This window comes from Camarhynchus parvulus, chromosome 3 (assembly GCF_901933205.1).
Source record: "Camarhynchus parvulus chromosome 3, STF_HiC, whole genome shotgun sequence".
NCBI classification, from domain to species: domain Eukaryota; kingdom Metazoa; phylum Chordata; class Aves; order Passeriformes; family Thraupidae; genus Camarhynchus; species Camarhynchus parvulus.
In genome coordinates, this window is record NC_044573.1 from 90,484,215 (window position 1) to 90,505,988 (window position 21,774).

General features: G+C 41.0%; 1 protein-coding gene across 3 annotated transcripts; it reads right to left on the reverse strand.

Annotated features, from left to right (window-relative positions):
- Window positions 1-16,450: 16,450 nt before the first annotated feature.
- On the reverse strand, window positions 16,451-21,463 carry TPBG (trophoblast glycoprotein). 3 transcript variants are annotated; one of them, XM_030946224.1, is made up of 2 exons: window positions 21,408-21,463; window positions 16,451-20,553 (listed from the first exon to the last, which is right to left on the reverse strand). In XM_030946224.1, exon 2 carries the CDS (start codon window positions 20,397-20,399, stop codon window positions 19,278-19,280), a length of 1,122 nt encoding a protein of 373 aa, XP_030802084.1. In that variant the 5' UTR covers window positions 20,400-20,553; window positions 21,408-21,463; the 3' UTR covers window positions 16,451-19,277. The 3 variants fall into 3 exon arrangements, with proteins under 3 accessions (XP_030802084.1, XP_030802082.1, XP_030802083.1); XM_030946222.1 differs by lacking the exon at window positions 21,408-21,463 and adding an exon at window positions 21,265-21,395; XM_030946223.1 differs by lacking the exon at window positions 21,408-21,463 and adding an exon at window positions 20,971-21,112.
- Between the last annotated feature and the right edge of the window lie 311 nt (window positions 21,464-21,774).

Consider the following 21,774-nt stretch of genomic DNA (forward strand, 5'->3'; position numbering starts at 1 on the left):
CCTAAAATAAGGCTTTCCTGTACCATGTCCTGCTCAGTCACCACAGCAAATCTTTCCTTGAAAATTTCTGTCACTGGGGGGGAAATGAGCAATATCATCAGGAAGGGAGGTTTATCATTTGCTTTGAACTCTACTGCATCGGCCTAATTGTAAATAGTGATAGTAAAACTTACGTGACTTTTCAGGAAAGATGAAATCCTTTTTTGTTTTTTTCATTTTTTTTCTGAGAAAACACAATGTATGTGTTTTATGCTGCAGCAGCAGACTCACCTCACTCCTGGGATGAGTATAGAAGCGTTAGAGGACATAAATGGAAATACACATGCTAAAGGGTTAATTGGCTCTGTCTGGTCCCAAAAGAGTGAGACTAATACTGTACAGGAAATCTCCTGCCGTTGCACAAGCAACAGTCCGTCTTCACTGCGTCACTGGCAGCAGGGCTCCCCTGGACTGGGATCAAGGATTCCCACTGTTGTGCTGTCTGGACCAGCCCTGTCCTGGGTTCTACAAACTTGTGGAGAAAATTAAAGGTGGGTTTTTGGGTATAAAAGGACATAGAAGTACAAGGTGGATGGGGAACTGTAGGCCTCCAGCCAACATTATAGGGAGAGCAGAGTTAAATCTTCCCAAATCTTTGTTGGGTTTTCTCAACAAAACTAACTTAAATTTTTCCAACTTAAATTCTTTTCTAACTTCAATTCCCTGCAGCACCGAGTACCACAGTTAATATTCATGCATATAAGAAATACCCTCTATGCTATTTTTTAAGCTGAAGCTGTTCACTGTGCAGTGCACCAGCCAATGCTGCTGCCTTGTTAGAAATGTGTAGGGGCACAGTGACAGGTCACACTAAATAAAGCTCTGTGAATTTCTGTACTTGGGAGTACTATATGCTCTTACTGTCCATCACCATCTGCATCAGGAAACACATAAACTCACTATTTTTGTCCACATTCAAGCTGGTCATAAATTTTTATAGCCTAGTTTACTGAACTTTCCCATACAAATGCTGCAAGCAGAATAATGAAGCACACCAGCTCGTGTTTCAAATGCAACTCACTTCAGCTAGCAAATTATCATGGGATCTTTTGCAGACCACTTTTGCAGGCCTCTTTTTGGTCTGCTCACAAGACACACACCCTTGCTAAAGACTCCCATGTGTTCTGGCTCAGAGGGATGTGATTTGGTGGGCACTGCCCTGAAACGAGGGAATGTGCTCATTAAAAATGATTTCTGGTAAGAAATGGAGACAAGTGGCACTTAGAACATCTCCTTGTTGTGACCCTTCTTCTCCCTGAGGAGGTAGGATGTGCAAACATGGCTCAGAGTAATGATAACTTATTAGAAAGAATGAGCACAGGCTGGAGGCAGGGAAGGATTTTTTGGATTTTGCTCTATTCAATGTATATTTCTACATACTTGACTTGCCTAAGTGAAATTGCCCGATGAGACTCAAAAATTTGCATTTCTGATTATGCAAAAGGAATGGCCTTCAGCTAATCAAATCAATAAAATGCAGCATCTCTGTGGATGGATGAAAATGCAATTAAAATGGGATTTCTCTTTCAAAACTGTTCCTTTTAAATACATGTCTTCAGATGGTAAAATTCAGCATAAAGTTGGACAGGTTATAAAATTCTTTCCTCAGGAGGCTGGATTATGACATGGAACTAAATGTAAATAATTCAATTTTCTATTTGGCTATTTTTTTACTTTTACACCATGTTACTAGATTTGATTAACTTTTCCTAACAAAATTAAATAAAGTTAATATCCTGTCACATGTCACAGACCATACCATACCAAGTGGGGAAAATCATGCACTGTGTGTTTAACTGTTTAAGTACAGAGTTTACTGGCAAATAAATGAAGTTCCTGTTTTCCTTACCACTAAGGTATATCAGATATTCTAAATGCTTGTTAGAATATGTTAAGTAGGCTCTACACTTGAAACATGAGGCTTTGTCTGTCTGGTAGTTGCAGAACTCAGTTTGAAACTCAGAGATGGCTGTATATGATGAAGTTGAAAAACATTTTAAACATGGCATTTATTCCTGTTTTAAATGGGAATTACTGTTTCTATGTATGTTATTGCTTTGAAATATTTTAGTTTGTAAAAATGACCAAGGAAGTTGCTAACAAAAAGCCCTAAAGCATGATAATTACTGCTAACTTTCTCTGCTTGCCCCTTTCTTCACAGTGTGTTTCTTCCAGCAAAACACTGCAACAAAATGGAAAATTTGAACTTCCTTCCCCTCTGGAAGCCTTTTAAAAGGAAGGCTATAAATGTTTTATATTGCATCTCAGGGTATTATGCTGCTTCCCCAGGAGGCCAAGTGTTCAATAGGCAACCATCAAAGTGCTTTAGGTTAGTTACCTGCTTTCCTCATTTACCTGCATGATCATGACATCCCTTACACCCACCACCAGTAATGAGTGGCAAGGAGAGCAATGTTTTTGGCTCTATGAACACCTCTCTTGGAGGCCATTATACTTGCAAATGAAGCGATCTTTCTGTCGCTGGTATTTTTCTACATCTTGTCACTGCTGATCAGCATGAAGAGCCTTTACAGAGAGCTCTCATTTCCATCTTAAGAGGTCTTTTTCCATGGTTATTTTCTTTTTCAAAGAAAAAATGTCATAAACATGTGAGCCTCCTCTTCTCCTTGAAGGTCCACCATTGTCCTTCTCTCTTGACAGCCACAAAAATCTTGGTGTTTTTTTCATCAAAATGGCCGAGGATATTAGGCATTGGTCAGGCATTAAAAGAATTTTTTTTTAATTCTTTTTTTTTTTGTTAATTTTAATGTTTTACCTCTGGCTGTCCTGAGAGTGACACCATAGCTCTTCCTTGAGCAAAAGGAGAACTCTGAGTGAGCCTACAGAGTTATGTACTTACCTGCCTACCATGTAAATGGAGGCATGTGTAGCAAAGAAGTCAACTCATGTGTCTGCCTAAAAATTCCATCTGGAAAATGCAGGACTGCCATGTTTCCATATGATGCCAATAGGCAGCTTTCCACCTCGCGTGAGACCTAACTGTGCAGCACAACCTCCAGACCCTGTTCCTTCTCACTTCTGCCACATTAGGCTCTATGCTGATATTTTTGTCAAAAAACCTACAAATAATTACACTGTAGAGGGCTAGCACAGATTTTGGCCATAATATTTGCATCCCATGACAGTCCATAAGGAACAGAATGGCCTTAAATGCATCGTGGATACAGCTGTGATCATGGTAAGGAGAACCTTAACTGCTTGGAAAGTGACAGGCAAAGGTAATTTGATACTACTGTTCAAATTTTAATAGTATTTGTTAAACTTCAGAATTAACATCTACAGCTATTAATGAGGACAGTTTCCATCTCAGAATTACCACCAGAAACTCCTCTGTCTGAATCTGAAGGTGACCTTTGTAACTGTAGAGGTGAGGTATTAATGAAAGCTAATTCATTAACTAATTAATGGAAGCTAATTATGCCAGAGCTTAAAAGGAGTTGTGGAACTACATATTGTGTTTGTATTACTGCATTAAACATTGAGCTGTGACTAGTGTAAACAAGCTTCGGTCACCAGACTATAGGCAGCTCTTGCTGATGAAAAACGAAATGCGATAAATTTCTCCATCCCAGTATAATTTCTTTACTAAGGTTAGGTTTAATGAACAAATTTTGTATAAAATAAAACATATAGAAGATTAATAACAGTTTCATATTATATGAATAAAATTATAGCTTTTACAGTTTCCTTTAATAATTACTTTGCAAAACTACCAGTGAAAAACTCAATGAGAATGCATTTTAATGAACTGTATTTTACAGCATGAAGTACTGTTTCACTGCTTCATAAAAGCATCTTATTTCTTGGATAATAAACAATGTAGAACTGGTGTGATCATTTTAATGAAGAAGGTTAGCATTACTAAATAACTATACCAAAAATTCTGCTGATTGCCAAAGCTCAGCTGGAGTTGAAGGTGGCCAGAACTGTAAGGGAAAATAAAAGAGGTTTTTCAAATATATTAATGGCAACAGGCTGTGTAAAAATAACATCAGCCCATTACAGGGTGAGGATGGTCACCCCATAAGCCCAAACACAGACAAGGCACAGGTGTTTAATCCATTCTTTGCCTTTGTCCTCAACATGGATGATGGACCAAGAGGCTCTCAATGCACTGAGCTGGAGGATTGTGACTGCGAGAATGATCAACCCTGAAACTGTGTGGGATCTGCCGCCCTGGCTAGATCCCTGCAAATTGATAGGATTCATCCAAGAATCTTCAAAGAGCTGGCTCATGTCATCCTAAAGGCTCTCTCAATGATTTCAGAGCAGTCTTGGAAATCTGGAGAGGTCCCAGCTGACAGGATGCTATGGAGTGTGTGATCTAGCAGCTCACTGGAGCTATTGGACTGAACCAAATGCTTCCCTCTCTGCATGAGGAAGAAGAAAAGTTCTTTCCTGAAGGTACTTTCCAGAAGGGACAATTTTTGTCTTTCCAAGCCATGGAGGGCACATAGAGCCACTCTGTGACTACATACCATCACAATGCAATCACTATCTCACTTCATTGCAGATCTGCACATGGACCAGGCAAAGTCATTTGGCTTCAGACATTTAGGAAGCTGATGTCTCCATCACCTTAAAAGCCTGTGAGCACTCTCGAACCTTTCCTCTTTTTGCCCCTGCTCTACAAGATCCTGTGCCACAGACCTCCTGCTTAAGTGTTCAGCCACTTCCTTCAAAAGATGTGTCCATAGGACCAAATTTGGGGGAAAACTCCAGTCACAGGAAGGAATTATCCAAGGGAACAATTTGGCAAGCAAGGGCTCGAAGTTGCTTGAATGAGTTTGCCTATTTCCTGAGCCAACACGTAAAATAACTGCAAAATGCATTACATGTTCTCTAAGTCACAATGTCCTAGAACTATTTCAGTCTTTCCTGAAGGGGTGTATGTATAATTACATATATCTGGCATATAAATGTGAAATATATATGGAAAGCAAATTTGTGTCATTATTTGATGCACAAATCATATTAACTTTGGTGATGGAATTTTCAAGGATATTTACCTGCAGTACAAGATAAGTCTTGGGATTTACCAGGGCCTTTGGGTGATATAAAAGTCTAAAAATCTGACATAAATCACACCATAAGAGAAGTGTATTAGTCTCATTTTACTAATAAAATCATAACTATTTGGTTTAGCAGCTCATTGTATTAAGCATCTTTTCTAGTGATGAGTTAAAAAAATTATGAGAAAAATCACAATCTGCTCTCAGAACAGACATAAGTCAATCACGTGTGTCTCCAAGCCTTTCTCTCAACTCATGAATTAAAAAGCATCATTGATGCAACATGATCAGAAGAAGAATGTAGCTGAACTATTTCAAGGAACCAGAGGCACAGTGTCCAAAGAAAGCACATCTACTTGTTTTCCTTTGGAGCAAAGTCAAAATTTACAAGACACAAAATGCTTGGAAAAACTATCCTCTACCTCTTACTACAGGGTATTAAGGCTCTTTTCCTTGTAAAAACAATGCATTACTTTGTGAATGAGTTGCTCAGAAGTTCAGGACATGCTTATTTTGCTGGCCAGGAATATAAATAGTTCGCTCAGAGAAATCACCAGCTTGAAGTATTGGATACACATTTCTGAGCTCTCAGCTACTTTCAGATACTACACATGCAGCTCCCACTGAAGCTGATTAATTACAACTCCATACACAGACTCAGACCTTGGGAAGTTCAGCTCTTTTGAGAAGGGTAATGTAAGGTGGCCAGCTGGAAAAAACCAGAGGAATGGAGCAGGTGAGCACCTGCCTTCCTCAAATGCTTGCTTACAAGGGCTGCTGTGTACTCAAAAGAGCTCAGTTCCAGCAGAGGATAAATATTTGTTACAGCTAACAGAATCTTTGCATAAAATTAGCACATTTGGAAGCATGTGAAAGAAAATAAATGAAAGAGAAGCAGTGCAGTGTTTACATTACTTTGATACAAACACTTCAAAGCAAACTAGCCACAGTCCTTACAACTGACTGGGCCACAGCATCCCTCAGAGGTTTCTGCAAATTCTCTTGCACAGACCTTTTTATCAATTTATTTATTAAAAGAAAGCTCGTGATAAGGTTCATGGCTGTCCTCCTCCACAAGGAATTTGCTATGAGCACAGGTGCTGTGCTGAGGGACTGGGCATACCTGGCTGTCCCCAGAAAAGATGGCACAGACTTGGGCTCTGACAAGGACCCCTGGGCAGGCACTGGTGATATTCACAGCAGCATGGATTCCAGCAGAAAACTTGCTTCTGGTAAAATCTAAATCTAAATCAACTGAAATGATTTCATCCTCTTTCACTGCAGTCTTTTCACAACCTAATTCTTGTTCACTAAATAAGATGTCCCTTTTCATTTATTTTTGTATAAGAGATCTGTCCCGTGTTAATTTTTTTTATATTCTTTTTAAGAATTGTTATGGCAAAAAAGAAGGTATCTTTCTGCTGTTGTTGCTGTAGCCTTGAAAGAGGCAGACTCCCTGGCAGAGAAAATTCTCTTGCAAAGGGTTCTGTATTGCCACAGCTAGAATTCTCATACACAAAGCAATGTACTTTAAGCCAACTTGGGAATCTCTGCATTACATTGGAGTCTTTTGCCCAGTTTAGCATGCAGTGCTTAGCTGTTTTAAGAATTCTTAGGCCTGTCTCAAATTTCCTCATATAAAAATCTCTTTCCTGGCAAAGCCTTCTTATAATATTAAGTACTTTTTACTCAAAGATAGTATTTAGTCCGTGGTAAGTACTGAAGAAGGAGGCTCAGGCATTTGGGAGATTTGTTACACTATTCCAAAAGAGCTGGTGGTGTTAAAGCAGTAAGTGTTATTGGAGAACTAAGAAAGGAAGTTAAGTGTATTATTCTGCACAGCATTACCATTATTTATTTGTAGTAGCATTTGGATGCTCCTGACAGAAAATTGTGAACCAGTGTACCAGGCAATGTGGAAATACAGAACAGAGTTACAGGTGTGCCCTACTCCAAAAAGTTCACCAAAAAAATGTCCCTAGGTGGCCAAGAAGGCCAATGGCACCTGGCCTGGATCAGCCACAGTGTGGCCAGCAGGACCAGAGCACTGATCGTCCCCTCTGTACTCTGCAATGGTGATGCCACACCTCAAGTGCTGTGTCCAGTTCTGGGCCCCTCACTACAAGCAGGACATTGAGGTGCTGGAGTCCAGAGAAGGGCAACAGAGCTGGAGAAATGTCTGGAGTGCACATCCTATGAGGAGTGGCTGAGGGAGCTGGGGGTGTTTAGCCTGGAGAACAGAAGATCCATGGGTGACCTTATAATTCTGTTTAACCCCCTGTGTAGTCAGGCAGAGGTTGGCCTCTTCTCCCAGGCAACCAGCAACAGGACAAGAGGAAATGGCCTCAAGCTGCACCAGGGCAGATTCAGGTTGGACGTGAGGAAGAATTTCTTCAGTGCAAGTGTTGTCAAGCATTGGAATGCACTCCCCAGGGAAGCTGTAGAGTCACCATACCTGGAAGTATTCAGGATATAACTGGACATGGCACTCAGTGCTATGATTTAGTTGGCATGGTGGCGTTTAGTCAAAAGCTGGGCTCAACAAACTTGGAAGTCTTTTGCAACCTTAGTGATTCTATGATTCTCTGATGGCATTTTTCTAAAAATATTGTTCCTAATGTAGGCAGAACACTTACCTATTTGTACTTTAAAATACTTTATTGTTGAGTCATAAATTTGACCTCCACAACCTCCTCATTTTTGCACTATCACAAGTTCTGTTTTGCATTACCCACTAGTAAAAATAAAGTTTCAAATGAAATAGGGTAATTACCCTGTCTTTTCCCTCCCTTTTTCAAAGGCACCCCTCTCTTTTACCACTTTGTGCTAACAGGAAACTGGGAGCTGATGGGCCAAAGAGAGCTGCTTGAGTACCTAGCACAAATTACACCTTAGAACATTTTTTCTGTCACTGCTAGAACTCTGCCTCCCCAAGCAAATCTAAATTATCTCTGCCAAGAACAATTTATCCCCAGACCTTAAGGAAATACCTCTGAAGCTCCTTTTCTCCTTGTTGGAGTGCTCCAGGTCACACTGGGGATCACATATTTTGTGATTTTGGAATAAGGATGGAGGTCTAGTCCTCCGCTGTAATCAGCTTGGTTTATTTCTTTTTGCCAGTACAAAACAGCCACCAAGCCAGGATAACTGGCCACAAAAGAATTACTGGCAGTGTAGAGAGACCAGATGCAGGAAGACCAAAGAGCAATTGCATGATGTCCCACATGACCTCTTTCACTACAGTGGGTCTGGAGACCTGTGAGGCATTGCTATAATGGGATGGCCTCTCTCCTTTAGAGCCCAGAAAAATGAGTGATCCAGGACAAAAGCAACACTTGATCTTACACCATCTTCCACAGAAGTGCCCTCGCTCCCCTATCACATTTGAAGATGGAGACCTTTTCACGTTAGAGAAGCAGGATGTGACACCTGCACAATGTACCTGCCATGGTGACACTCTCTCACAATGCACAAACACCCACTCTCCTGCTGACAAAGTGTATCATCTCTTGGTAATTATCCTGTCGGTGTTTTGACAAGAAAATTCAAGAATATCCCAGTCCTTTGCTCTTTTTCTCTGAAAGCATACCGTCAGAGAGATGCAGATTTTAAGGAGAAAAAAAGTGTCAAAATATTGGCAGCATCCTCATGCTGAAGGAGCAATAAAAACAAAGTGAAGGCAAGGGAGTATTTTGTGCTAAACTATTCACCCAGGATAAGCTTCTGTCTGACTGTTTTACAAGTTACAGAATTCTAAGCTACTCAGAAGACTTAATAGATGCTAAAAATTGCCATGCTAGCCTGAACTATCATTCCTGTTATCAAAAGTGTTTATTGCAAAGCTTACTACAATAATTAGTTCTAAACTAGTAGACTCTATTTCTTTTATCTAAAAAAGTAAACAAAATATAAATAGCTTTCAATTAGCATTATTTGCAAAAGCCTGCACATGAGTTAAAACTGAAATATTGTTTTCCAGCAAGAATAGCATGGCCTGTATATAAGAAACATGTGTTTTTGTAAATATAAAATATGCAATAATTCTAAAATGTACTATGTAAATGTGCATGTATATATATATAAATGCATGTACATAAAAATATTGAAAATGCAAAAAACGCATTTTATTATTTGTGTCATTATGAGGTGAAGATATGAAGAGCAAAATGGTGTGGACATGTTTCCCCTCACCCTTTAAAGACAGTAAGACCAATTCACAAGCTGACCAAGTTGCATGTGCATCTCCAATTCACCTTGTATTCTCCACTCACTTAACTGCAAAGCTCAGATCAGTACATGCTAAATTTTGGCTGATGTAGAAAAGATATTAAAACCAACTGTGAGCTGCAAATATTGTTTATCAGGAATGTAAGAGGATGACATTCATGTCCTTTTAGCTGGATAGTTGGACACTGCTCAGTCAGAACAACACAGGCTACAGGAGAGGAGAGAGAGAAGAGAGGAGAAAAAGAAAAAGAGGGGAGAGAGGAAGGGAAGGGGAGAGAGGAAAGTTCACAGGGTACTATGATGTCCACATTTGAGAGCTTCGCAGGATCCTTAGGGAGGGAGTTATTTATTGTGACATACTTTAAAAACTTATTTAATTGGTAGGATCTTTACTCATTTTTTCACTGTTTCTAAGCAATCATTTTCCTGTGGGTTCCATCATGGTACTGAATTTATGCACAGCTGACCTTCTATTTCCTGATGCAAAACATAATTTTAAGAGTATTTATCATATTCCTTTGGAAAGATGAACTTCTAGGACTAAATTAAAGAGGAGAAGAATGTCCCTAGCATTTTCTTCTCAAGCAGACAAAAGGTTTATTGCGTGGGAGACAAAACTTTCTCCAATCGGCAGGCTTTGCAAAAGAACTTAGTTGTCCGGGAATTAGGAAATATCACAAAGCAAATCCACTTTTAACTGCAAGATGCTTTACTTTGCTTATGCCTTCTCTCAGAAACATAAGGCAAGACAGTGCATACAGTATCCCTCAGCCAGTGTACACACTTCCCTTGGGAGGGAAGGAGAGAACAACAAGCACTTCATGCATTACTGGAAGGCACAGAGTGCTGTGTAAAAACTACGGGAAGAAAACTTATAGCACATTCTGGCACTGGTACTATTTAGTGACCTAGATTAAATGTTAATGCACGAATTAGCTCTGGCTCTAACAACATAAAACCCTGAATAAACCTAAATAACCTTAAACTTATGAAAGAAACTGTACTATCTTCTACTACTGCATCACTATTGCTGCCACATCCTTCTTCAGTAAGTATTAAAAGGGCAGTCATTACAGGAGATTTTTGGCTCTACCACCTTCCTTTCTTAAGGAAGTTTGTTCTGTCGAAGGTTTCCCCTTTTGTGCTTCTTCCTTTCACATGGCAGAATAATGGAAAATAAAATTGGGAGGATCCTCAGTAGCATTGATGTACTATTCATTGATCTCCTTGTACTAAATATATCCTCTGCAAATTTATGTGCTTTTACTGTTGAATGTATAACAATAAATAAGTATGTGAGGCAGATATATTTCAGTGACCAAAATTTCTTGAATTCTCATCAACAATAAGATCATTATTATGATTTTGAGAGATGAGATTTTTGTCTATTAATTTGATTTACATCAACCAGTTCTTGTTTACTTCAATTTTCCTTCTAAATCATGGACAGACATACAGGTTGTGAATTAGTATATAACTTGTATACAAAAAATTTGGCATGGTGCTTCATACCTATATAAGAAACCTTTTGGACATACTATATTCTGTATCAACTGCTAAATGCTAAGGATAGTTTGTATAGCTCTCTACAGTGACTAATACTCAGTTTTGAGTCCTTTCCTGCCAGTTAAAATGATTTTAGCTGGTGAAAGCACTAGTACCATCTACTCTAAGCTGGTGCACACTGCATCATCTGTGTGTGTTTGAAATAGGTCACTTCAATTCACATTACTCAGTGTCATTTATCAAATCCTATCTGCTATCTCTGTGATTTTGATCAGAAAAATTGCTAAAACTACAAAATCTAGAGAGCTTTATTAAGAACAACAGTAACCCCTACTGGATTGTGATTGTCTCCCTGGAAACCTAGGAGAAAAAAAACACCTTGCACTGCTTCATGAAAAAGGCACAGTCCGCATAACTGTGATGAAGAACGAGTTATTTCTCTGCTTGCAATAAATTTCCGTGTCATCATTTCCTGGATTAAATTGGAAATCCTGCTGAATTTACACTTGAGCTTGCTGAAAGACATCTGTTCCTCGCAAGCTCAAATTCAGAGCATTTTTTTGTATTTACAGATAAGTTATGAAACCAGGCGTATGCCAGCCAGTTTTTTCTATGTTAAAAATTACAAGTACTAGAATGTATTTCTTTATATGCTTGAAAATAAACGGACTTTGCATATGAATAATAATATAAACAAATTACCACAATCTGCTGAATGCATGTCCTAAACTCATCCGAGTCCTGTTGGAGCACATCAGAGTGTGTGTGGAGCCGTAGGGAGGAGAAATCAGAGCAGAGATAGCACAAGCTATTGTAACAGAAACCACATGGGCTTGTTAAACAGCATCTACATCAGCATCACAAATTCAGCATTCCAGCCCTTTCTGCACATGTAGCATTTCTGACAAATGAAGAATATGTTAGCTGAGCTATTTTCAGTGACATTTTACTATCCTGTCAGAAAAGTTCAAGCGCTGTTTCTGCAAGTTTTTTTCAAGACTATGGTCTCAAAATAAGATCTCCCTGTTTGTCCCTGGAAATTGGAATCAGAGAGTTCCTCTGGGTTACCACAGAACTTTTTAGTATGTTGAAAAGCTAAACATAAAGGGACTAACAGCAAAAGGGAAAACCTGAATGAAACACTGTCAACAAATATAACCTTAATAATAATCTACTTGGTGATAAATATTGAGTATTTGATTTTATGCATGATTTGTTTCCTAGGAGTTCTACCTTTGCTTATCAATGTGAAGTAATCAAGTTTGTAACCACAAAGTTGATATATAAAAGTAATCTGAATTAGGGATGATTAAATAAGACAGGGAAGAGGAAACATATTCTGGATAGATGGTGCTACAGAGATCTCAATTTGAGAAATTACAAAGAAAGCAAAGACTTGGGAATTTCAGGAGTTCTTACAAGTAAGTATTTATATTTTCTCTTATACACCTATTCACATTGAAAATTGTTTCTTCTGCATTTTGTTCAATCTGCCTTAAAAAGAAAACAAGTGTAATTTTCCAAAACGCGTTCAAGAACTTTTGTAAATGAAGCCCCTTTAAGCTACTTTGAGAGAAGAACCGTAGACTGCAGACACTTTGGAAAATCTTCACCACTCAGCACCAGCTTTTGTTAACTTGCTGCCAATGGTCACACTAGGTGTGCTGCAACATTAATTATGTCTTGTGTGCTTCTCAGAGGTGTTCCCCACTCCCTTTAGGCACTTAGGTCCCCTTTTCAATCTGTGGGAAAAAAAAGCCTCTAAGCTAGCCAACAGAATGTTGGACAGGAGAGATGGTGTGTCTTGGATTTTACTCCTCTTCTGTCTCTTCTAATTTTACATTATGTAAATATATTTATACATGTATGTCTGTGTATGCAAAACGCTTCTGCGTGCATGTAAAATAAAAATTCTTGTCTTCTAATGTTTAAGAATTCTTAGTCCCCTCCAGGCTAACTAAAGTACCCACCTCTGCAAAGATGGAACTAGAAAATCAGTAGGGTAAAACCCCTGACTGAAATGTATTTAAATGTGTAACTATCTGTAGAATTCAGTTATTGCTTGTTCATGAGCTATTAATGAGAATTAATGAAGACACCTACCTGAAGAAGAAAACTGTTAATGCAATAGCTTCTTCTTTTTCTTTTTCCATCTTCAGAAGCAGCTTAAATTACTCAAATGCTCCAATGTGGTGTCAGTTCACAACTGCTTACAGCATTCTGGTAATAAATGTTACTTTTTCTTATTTTGCTATTTGACTACCATTACTTGAGGAAATATACAGTGAATTATGTCGAAATGTCTATTTGACTTTTGATATTGACCATTTGGCAAAGGAGTTCCTTATTGTATACATGCCCATGACATCACCAAAGCTACCCTGGGCTACGGCACAGAAGGGAACTTCTACTGGAACAAATGGAACACCTGAAGCAGACTGTGGCCAGATACTACAACAGTTCAGGTCTGTGATAAAACTTAGGACAGATCAATCTACCATGTGTAAAGCCAAACATCCTTCTCTGTTAGCTGTTCTAATAATGAGCAAAAAATAATAGCAAACAATTTAGACACAAAACTAAGTTATCAGCTATTGCTCCTGGGACAACCCCAAAAATTGTTCCTACCTAATAAAATTTTGGACATCTGTATTAGCTAAATATGAGAAGATAAACCATTCTTCCATTGGATTCCCATGAGGTTACAATATAAACAATTTCATTAAAAGAAGTTGCAGGAATAAAAGTTTGTCAACTGAATAATGCTTTTTTGTACCACTCTGGTTTCCACCTGTTTTCTCTGTTCCAGCAGCATTTTTCCTTAATAGTTCCATCAGTAATAACAGTGCCTTTATATTTCACTATGTAAATATGTATTTGAAGACTTTAAAACACAGTCTGATCTGGTAATGAAGAACATGAAAATATATTCCTGTTAAATTTAGAACTGGCACCTAACTTGAAAATTAATACCACATATATTCAAACCAAAAAAGCTATCAAATTATGTCTGTAATAACAAAAACAATTGAAGCACAATCTCTAATATTCACTGGGCAAATTTCTTTCTAAGTAAATCAATCAGGCCAGCTATATGGACCTTGCTTTTTCATTATTCTATCATGCAAATTCATAGCCCAACCATCAATTTGGCCTGAAAGGAATACAACTACTTTTAGTAAAAGACCTCAATATCTGTAAGAATTTATAGTAATAAACAGAGTGAACATATAACATGTATAAGCAATCTGGTAAATATTTTATTTTGGTTTTCCTCAAGAATATTTTTTAATTAGGAAACCAAACTTCAATCAGAAAGTTACAGCTGTTTCTTGCACATCTAACACTTCTATAACAGTGAAACATTCTAGAACACAAGATTTCTAGCATTTTCATCACTGTATGTACTGAAATATTGCTAATTTATTCAGATGCTTTCATGCATAATTACTAGAAACACAAATCTGTTTTTCTGTTAGTCTACCATCAGATAGGAAAAGCTATCTAGTGAATACTTTGAAAAATGTAAGTTATTTCAAATATTAAATTATTAACTATACCACAGATATGCTGTCTAAAGTACTGGTTTAATTTCCTTAATGGTTTGCTTTTTCTATTTAGGCAACATTGGGAATGCAAAGACTGATTTCAAGCTTTGCCTACGCAACAGATGACTTCTGGCATAGCAAGGTTTTCCAAGGATGTGACAACACATAAATTGTAACACAGTTGAGAAAGTGAAAGTCCTTTTTAAGGACATACTTATACTGCAAACCTGTATTCTTCCTTCTAAAGGCTTGGTGGGGTTTTTTCAATGTGGGAGAGAGGTGCTGTTAGGTTTATTGTGTTGGTATAAAGCATCACTTTTCTGCTACTGCTGTATTGACTTGGGAAGCTAACAGAGTACACTTACTTCTGTATCACCAAAGGACCCTCAGCTCCCACGTGGTTTGCCTCTTTTCTGAGTGAAGTACCTAATAAATGCTGCACTCTCCAAATGTTCTGCTTTCTATCTCCCCTGGTTTTTTTTATTGGGCTTTTATTGTTTGATTTCAAGCCAAGGTCTTTTCCCCTTGTAAGCAGCATATTTGCAAAAAAAAAAAAAAAAAAAGGATTATTAAGTTATGAGCTTGATCTGGTCATTATTAAATCAGCAGGCACTGAATTAAATTCAATCTTCTATTATATTCCACAAGAAACTCACAGTGGAAGCACCTTCACTGCAAATATTGTAAGATGGGACAGCACTTGTTAACAAAATGTTTCTATTTATAGCAACAGGAAGAAATTTGAGCTGAACCTATAAAAATGACCAGAAGGTAATGGACAGATTCAATCAGGAATTGTTCCTATCCATAGCATTGTGGCTTCCAGCACTGACCCATTATGAAGAGATATCTCTGTTTCCTTCACAAGCTTCTCCCTTACACTTTCTCTTATGGAATATAAATGTCATTTGGAAGCTTGAAACCAAAACATTTTTCTTACCAAATGCTATTTTCCTTCATCATATGCAGAGAATGAATGGTTCTTCTTGAACATTCAGCTGCTAAAGAGAAAGAAAAAGTGCATATCAAATTTTCATTCTGTCCACTTTGACAAAGGCTCTTTTCCACATTAAGGCTTAAAGAGAAATAAAGATGCTAAACCTCAAAATATTGGTGCAGTCAGACTGATTTCTCTACCTGTGCAGACTCATGATACTATTTTTAATGGATTTCTTGAGAAAATGAGGCAAAAAAGAAATTATGCAGATGCAGAATGACTGGAGTATACCACAGGGAAAATGCTAGAAGAATAATGAGAGTTGAGATCCTAGTGCAGTCATATTTTGAATAATTTGCCATGCCTGTTTTCAGTGACATCTCAGTCAACAACAGAATGCAGGTCTGAACAGACTGCTCTGCTTGCTGCCATGTCACTGGGGACTGTCACCAGGGCTTAAAAAGTAAATTACCCTGAGTGAAAAGACTTAAAGCAGTTCTTGCAAAACTTCAAACCACTTTCTGGATGTCAGAATTATTAGGAACATTATGGCTTGGCAAAATAAAAATTATCTAGTAAAATAAAAATTATCTAATTTAAAGCTATCTTGGTTAAAGGAGGATTTGGGGAACTTTTTTTACCTGGCAACATCACTTATCCAAAGTGTTTTAATAAAAGATATTAAAACTATGTAAATTCCTTGTGCTATTTTTCTAAGAAAATGATAAGATTGTTACAACTAATACTAGCTTTAAAAAAGCAGCTAAACCTAGGAAAAATTATCCTTTCTGCTTCTTAGCTGTGCAGCCTTTCATGAAGATTTACCCACTACTTTATAGTCTGGATGTTTTTCAGTGACAACTATGTCACACAGAACTTAGGGGGTTTATGTATACAAAACACATTTTAGAGGTATTTAGAACTACATGTGTTTTATCGAAGAATGAATGAATAAGCTGCTCTGGAAATAGTCAATTGGAAGTAGTCAATTGGAATCTCAGGTGTCAAAGCAGAGTAGGATTATAAAACGTGTTTCAGAAGAAAGTTGAAACTAATTTTTTAGGTGTTTCATTTTTAACCATGTTCTGGAGTAGTGTGGGAGCTACTTTTATGTGTCATCTGAGTACCACTGTTAATTATTTTGTAAAAGAAAAGCAAAACAAATTTCAAGCACTGTTTATGGAAGGGAATTTAAGATCAAATAATGCATTGTACAAAACACCAAAGCATTCACTGTTGGTCAAACACTGTAGGGGAACATCATCCAACACAACACTGACACATGCTAAATGTACATCCTAATAAATACACATGTAAGCAAATGACAAAAATTATTTTAAAGTAGCTGTCACCAGATCTCTAATAAATTTCTATTACATTGACTAAGATACAAAAATAATAGTAATAATAATCTTTAGAATAATATGTGTAGTAACAGCAACAACAGTTACACTTGCTCACTATACAAATACTTGCTCCATTGGTGAAAGACTGCAATTAAAGTCGTTGCCTGTCCTTACACAGCTCTACAAATGCACGGCCGTTACATTAACACATCACGGATAATTGCTTTTACTGTAGTTGCTTTAAAGAATCTGTTAACAATACTCAGGAAATTGCCCAAGAAATGGCTTGGTTTGCACATATTTTATCTATTGTATTACAGGAGCATCTTAAGCAAGGATGATGCTCTACTCCTCTTGGCACTGTACAGGTAAGTGTAAGTTGATAATCTCCAGGATAATGGATACAACAAAGCACACAGCGCAGCAACTGTAAATTCTAGCTTCTTACATAACCTATCTGATGTACAGCAAGTATGAAGGGTTTGCATAGTGGCAACAGTAACAGTTCTTCACACGGGGGTTTTCACACTATCCTTAAAATATGGGCAGCTAATATTCAGACGGGCAGCCTGCTTTGTAAGAATTGACAAATTTAATTAATATGCCGTTAACCAGATACTGCTCATACATTTAAATTACAGCAGGAAAATATGCTATCACTTACTCCACATTAATTGCAAAATATAATGATTTACAAAACAATTGTTGTACTTAATATCCATTCTTTTTTTACTTTTAAGGGTAAATGCATGTAAGTACATAAAAAAATCACTGCTGTTAAACAAATCCAATTTAAAGCAGTAGAAAATTAATCAAAAGCAAATTGTGCTACTTGCTTTGTCTGAAGTCACAAGATGAGAAACACTTTTGAATAATACCAATGCCCAAAATAGATTATATTTCTTCTGATACTTCAAAGACTATTTTATATTTGAGCTCTTACCAGATGTATACATCTATGAGAAAACTGTCACTTTCGAAAGCAAAAGGAATTAGCCAGCAATTCGTAAAATTTGAGAGATGCTCAAGAGCTTCAAGTAACAGTGACCATGGAAAAAGCTCCACAGATAAACTGATATATATCAAGTCACATCACACTTTTACAGCTGGTGTATTTTTTTTCATTAAAAAACCATAAATATATTAGAAAAAGTGCACTAATTATTGGCAGCCACTGCAAGGTTCTTGCTAACCTTTCTATATGTGGTCAGAGTTGCATCTTAAAATTAGGCATTCTGAAGGGTTCTTTTGCATGCTTTATCTATTTACAAGAAAATGCATTCCCAAGCAAGTAGCAAACAACATAGCATACTGAAGTGCACCTGTTAAATGCATTAATATAAATGTAAAGTTCCATCAAGTTACTGGAAGTAGATCGCTACAGAACCTCACAAGTATCAAGACCTTAAAAAGGAAACAGCAATCTAATAAATGCTGTAGTGATGCATAAGCCTAGAGCTTCCTGACCGCACGATTGAGCTGCATTTAATTTAGTTCAGGACACATAAGTATGGTTTTTTTATAATAAGCCATTCCATTCAGGTAAAATGTTCTTTAGCTTACGTACTCCACAATTTAATTTGGTTGTTTTTTTGTTTTTTAATTTGGTAGAGAAGACCTTATGAAAATTCTATTAGCTTGTACCTTCCCAGGAAGGCAGACCCTAGCATCTGTCTTGACATTATGCAGGTGCTTTCAGAGAGCAGTCTGAGGGGTTTGTGCCAAGTGAAACTGCTCCCCTTGTTTAATTCTCAGTGTAATTAAGCTCAGTGTAATTCTCCTAGTGTATATCACAAAGTTGTCAAACATTTATGGCTCTAAGCTACACATTTGTATAAACTTTTATTCATATTACTACTGCAGGGCTATTACTTCAGAGATTATAGCACTATTCACATTCTTAGATGTCCATACTTTTCTCATTGAACAGCAAACACGACAGTTCTTGTAAGACTGTTTATTGAATTTAACAGTTCAGACTGAGTTTAGATGGAGTTTAGATGCAGTTTGTATAAAAAAATTCTGTCAAGTCACGTAAACTGCAATCAAAAATAACTACAAAATAGTAAGAGACTTACTGAGATCATAAATTTCCTAACATGTAAAACTATACAGTATTTGTGCATGCTCGCTATTTGATTTCCTTCTGAAGAGCTGTTAAAAGGAGTTTGTTTGGTTTTTAAAATCTCAAGATAGTCTATGAAATGTAATCATCGCATCTCAATTCAGATATACAAGATCAAAACTGGCACAGAGGAACATTTTTTTTTTCCCAAAAAGTTGAGGCAGCTTTTGTTGAATGGCGTCTGCATCAGTAAACGTTTTATAAACTCTGGTGGCTTTGGATCATCAGAGAGAATCCTTTTTTTCTTTTGACATCTTGAAAAAAAATTTCCCACAAGTGCAGACAGGTAAGGAGGAAAATAAGTAGCAGCTTGTTTCCTACACACAGCTGAACGCCATGGTCAGCAGTTCAGTGTCTCAAAACAAAAATTAACTTGACATCACAGGGAGGCATATCCCCCTCAAGTTAAGCATGTCTGAGACTTTTCAGGGGAGATGGAAGCAAGCACAAGAGTAAAGCATAAGTCTACTTTTCATGCATAGGTACTTTGCACTGCCCTGCATCTGGGGCATTTTGTCAGACATCTGAGTTGGAGCTGAGGTTTGTTAACCTGGGGTCTGCATTGATCTCGTATCTGTAGTGGTAGCCCTCCATGTGATCCCTACAGGCATCTCTGATGTTGTGCATCCACTTTTTGATTCCTTTTCGGTTCAAGTACAAAACTAGGAGGAATATGGCCCCAATGAGAGCCAAGACTATCCCCAGGAAGACGTACGAAGTCTGAAGCTGGGAGGGCAGGTCTACGGGTACGGAGCAGTTCAGGTCCGAGCCATTGATCTTCAGCAGGGCTTTGCCCAACATCTTGTCAGGGGAGGCACAGGTCAGGGTTTCTTTGCCCTCCACCTGGTCGCTTTCTTTAAGCCAGACCACCAGGTCCTCGATGGCACAGTCACAGACCCAGGTGTTGCGGCGCAGGACGATGTGCCGGAGCGCGGGCAGGCTGCGGAACTGTGCCAGGGTGCTGTTCCACAGCATGCCCAGGGAGTTATCGCTGAGGTTGAGGCTCTGCAGCTGGCCCAGTCCCTGGAAAGAGACATTTCGCAGGCCCACCAGGGAGTTGTTGCTGAGGTCCAGCTGCCGCAGGGCCGGCAGGGCAGTGAACATGCCGGCGGGCAGCAGCAGCAGCCCATTGTCGGCCAGCTCCAGGCGGCTGAGGTTGCGCAGAGCCCCGGACTGCAGCAGGGCGGCCAGGCTGAGCAGGACGCCGTGGTCGCGCAGGGCCCCGCGGAGGACCAGCTCCTCCAGCGGGCTGCCGCCCTCCCCGAAGGCCTGCGGGCTGAAGGAGACCAGCGCGTTGCCGCTGAGGTCCAGCTGCCGCAGGGCGGGCAGGGTGAGGGAGCCGGCCTCCACGGTCCGCAGGTGGTTGCCGCTGAGGTTGAGGGAAGCCAGGTCGGGCAGGCGCTGGGCGGGGAAGGCGCCGGCCGGCAGGTCGGTCAGGGGGTTGCCGGTGATGAAGAGGCTGCGCACGTAGGGCGGGAGGTCGGGGGGCACCGCCGTCAAGTTCTTGTTCACGCACTTCACCGTCCTGGCCGGCTCCGAGCACTCGCAGAGGGCCGGGCAGCCGCCGGGCTGCGCCGATCCGCAGCCCAGCAGGACGGGCAGCAGCAGCCCCAGGCAGAGCGCGCCGCGCCCCGGCATCGCGCCCGGCCCGGCCCCACACGCAACTTTTCCCTCCGGGCGCCTCCGGCTCCGGGCGGCGCGGCGAGGCGGGGACCGGCTCCGGGCAGCCCTTTCTTCGGGGGCAGGCGTTTCCCGTCGGGGGCTGGCTCCGGTCCGCTTCCCGCAGCGAGACCTACGGCAGGGGAGGAAAGGGAGACGGCAGCGGCGGGGCGGCGCGGCTCCTCTTGCCCGCGCCCACCCACCCTCCCTCGGTCCGAGTCTCGTCCCCCGCCCCCGATAATACGCGGCTCTCCCGGGTGGCCCCGGCCCCGCGGCAGAGCGGGAGAACACGCGGAGGAACAAGTTTTCGCCCGCTTCCAGCTCACGCCGCCACCTTCCCACCCGGCCGTCGACTCCACCGGCGTAGCACGGAGGGGAAGAGGAGGGTCTGACCCGCCACCGCCCACCGTGTCCCGCCGCTCCCCACCTGCCCTCCCTGCCCCGGGGCTCTTCCCCTCCGCTCCGCGCCGCGGCGGCTACAAACTCCCGCCCCCAAACCCCACCGCGGAGCGCAGCGGAGCCGAGTCCGGTCCCGGACCCCGTCCCTCACCTCCCGCCCCGCGTACAGCACAAACTCCGCCGCAGCTCGCCGCCGTCAGCCCCCAGCCCTGCCGCCAACTCCGCGCCCACCGTCGCCGCGCCTGGCCCTGCCTCCGCTGGCAGGAGAAACCAAGCGCCGCCCGACCAGGGGGAGCCACCGCCCGCGCCCCGCCCGGCTCCCGCCCGCCGCCCCCGCGCTCCAGCTCGGCCGCCGCCGCTGCCTGGCCCGGGAGCCCGCGGGAGGCTCCGCTCGGCGTCCCGTGCCCCGCGGCCCCTGGCCCAGGTGGTGCTGCCGGAGACTCACCTTGCCGCCGAGCGGGGCCGCGCCATGTGCAGCCGCGCCATGCGGGGCTTCAGCTCGGCTCGCCGGGCACGGAACGGCTCCCGCCCGCCTCTGGAAGGGAGAGCCCCGCGCTCCGCTCCGCTCCCCGCCCCGCAGCGCCGTACTTGTGCCTGCCCCGCCGCGGCTGCTGGGCGCCGTTCCCCGCGGTTTCCACGATGGGCGCGCTCAGGCCGGCGGCAGGATGGGGAATCCCGGCGGGTTTCGGGCGCCGGGGTGCCGTGCCGGCTGCTGGCGGCCACTGCCCCCGCCCGCCTACCCAGGGATCGTGTTTCGGGAGAGGAGGGAAAAACAGCAGCCACGAAATACACCGAGTGAGCTCCAAAGCTAAAGCAAAAAAAAAAACCCAAACCAAAATAATACCAAAACTACGCTTAAACCCACCGGGAACTTTAGAGGTCCTAAAAGATATAATAGTAGTGATTTTTAAGAAAAGAAATGAACCTGCAAATCGACAGTTCAAGATTGAGATTT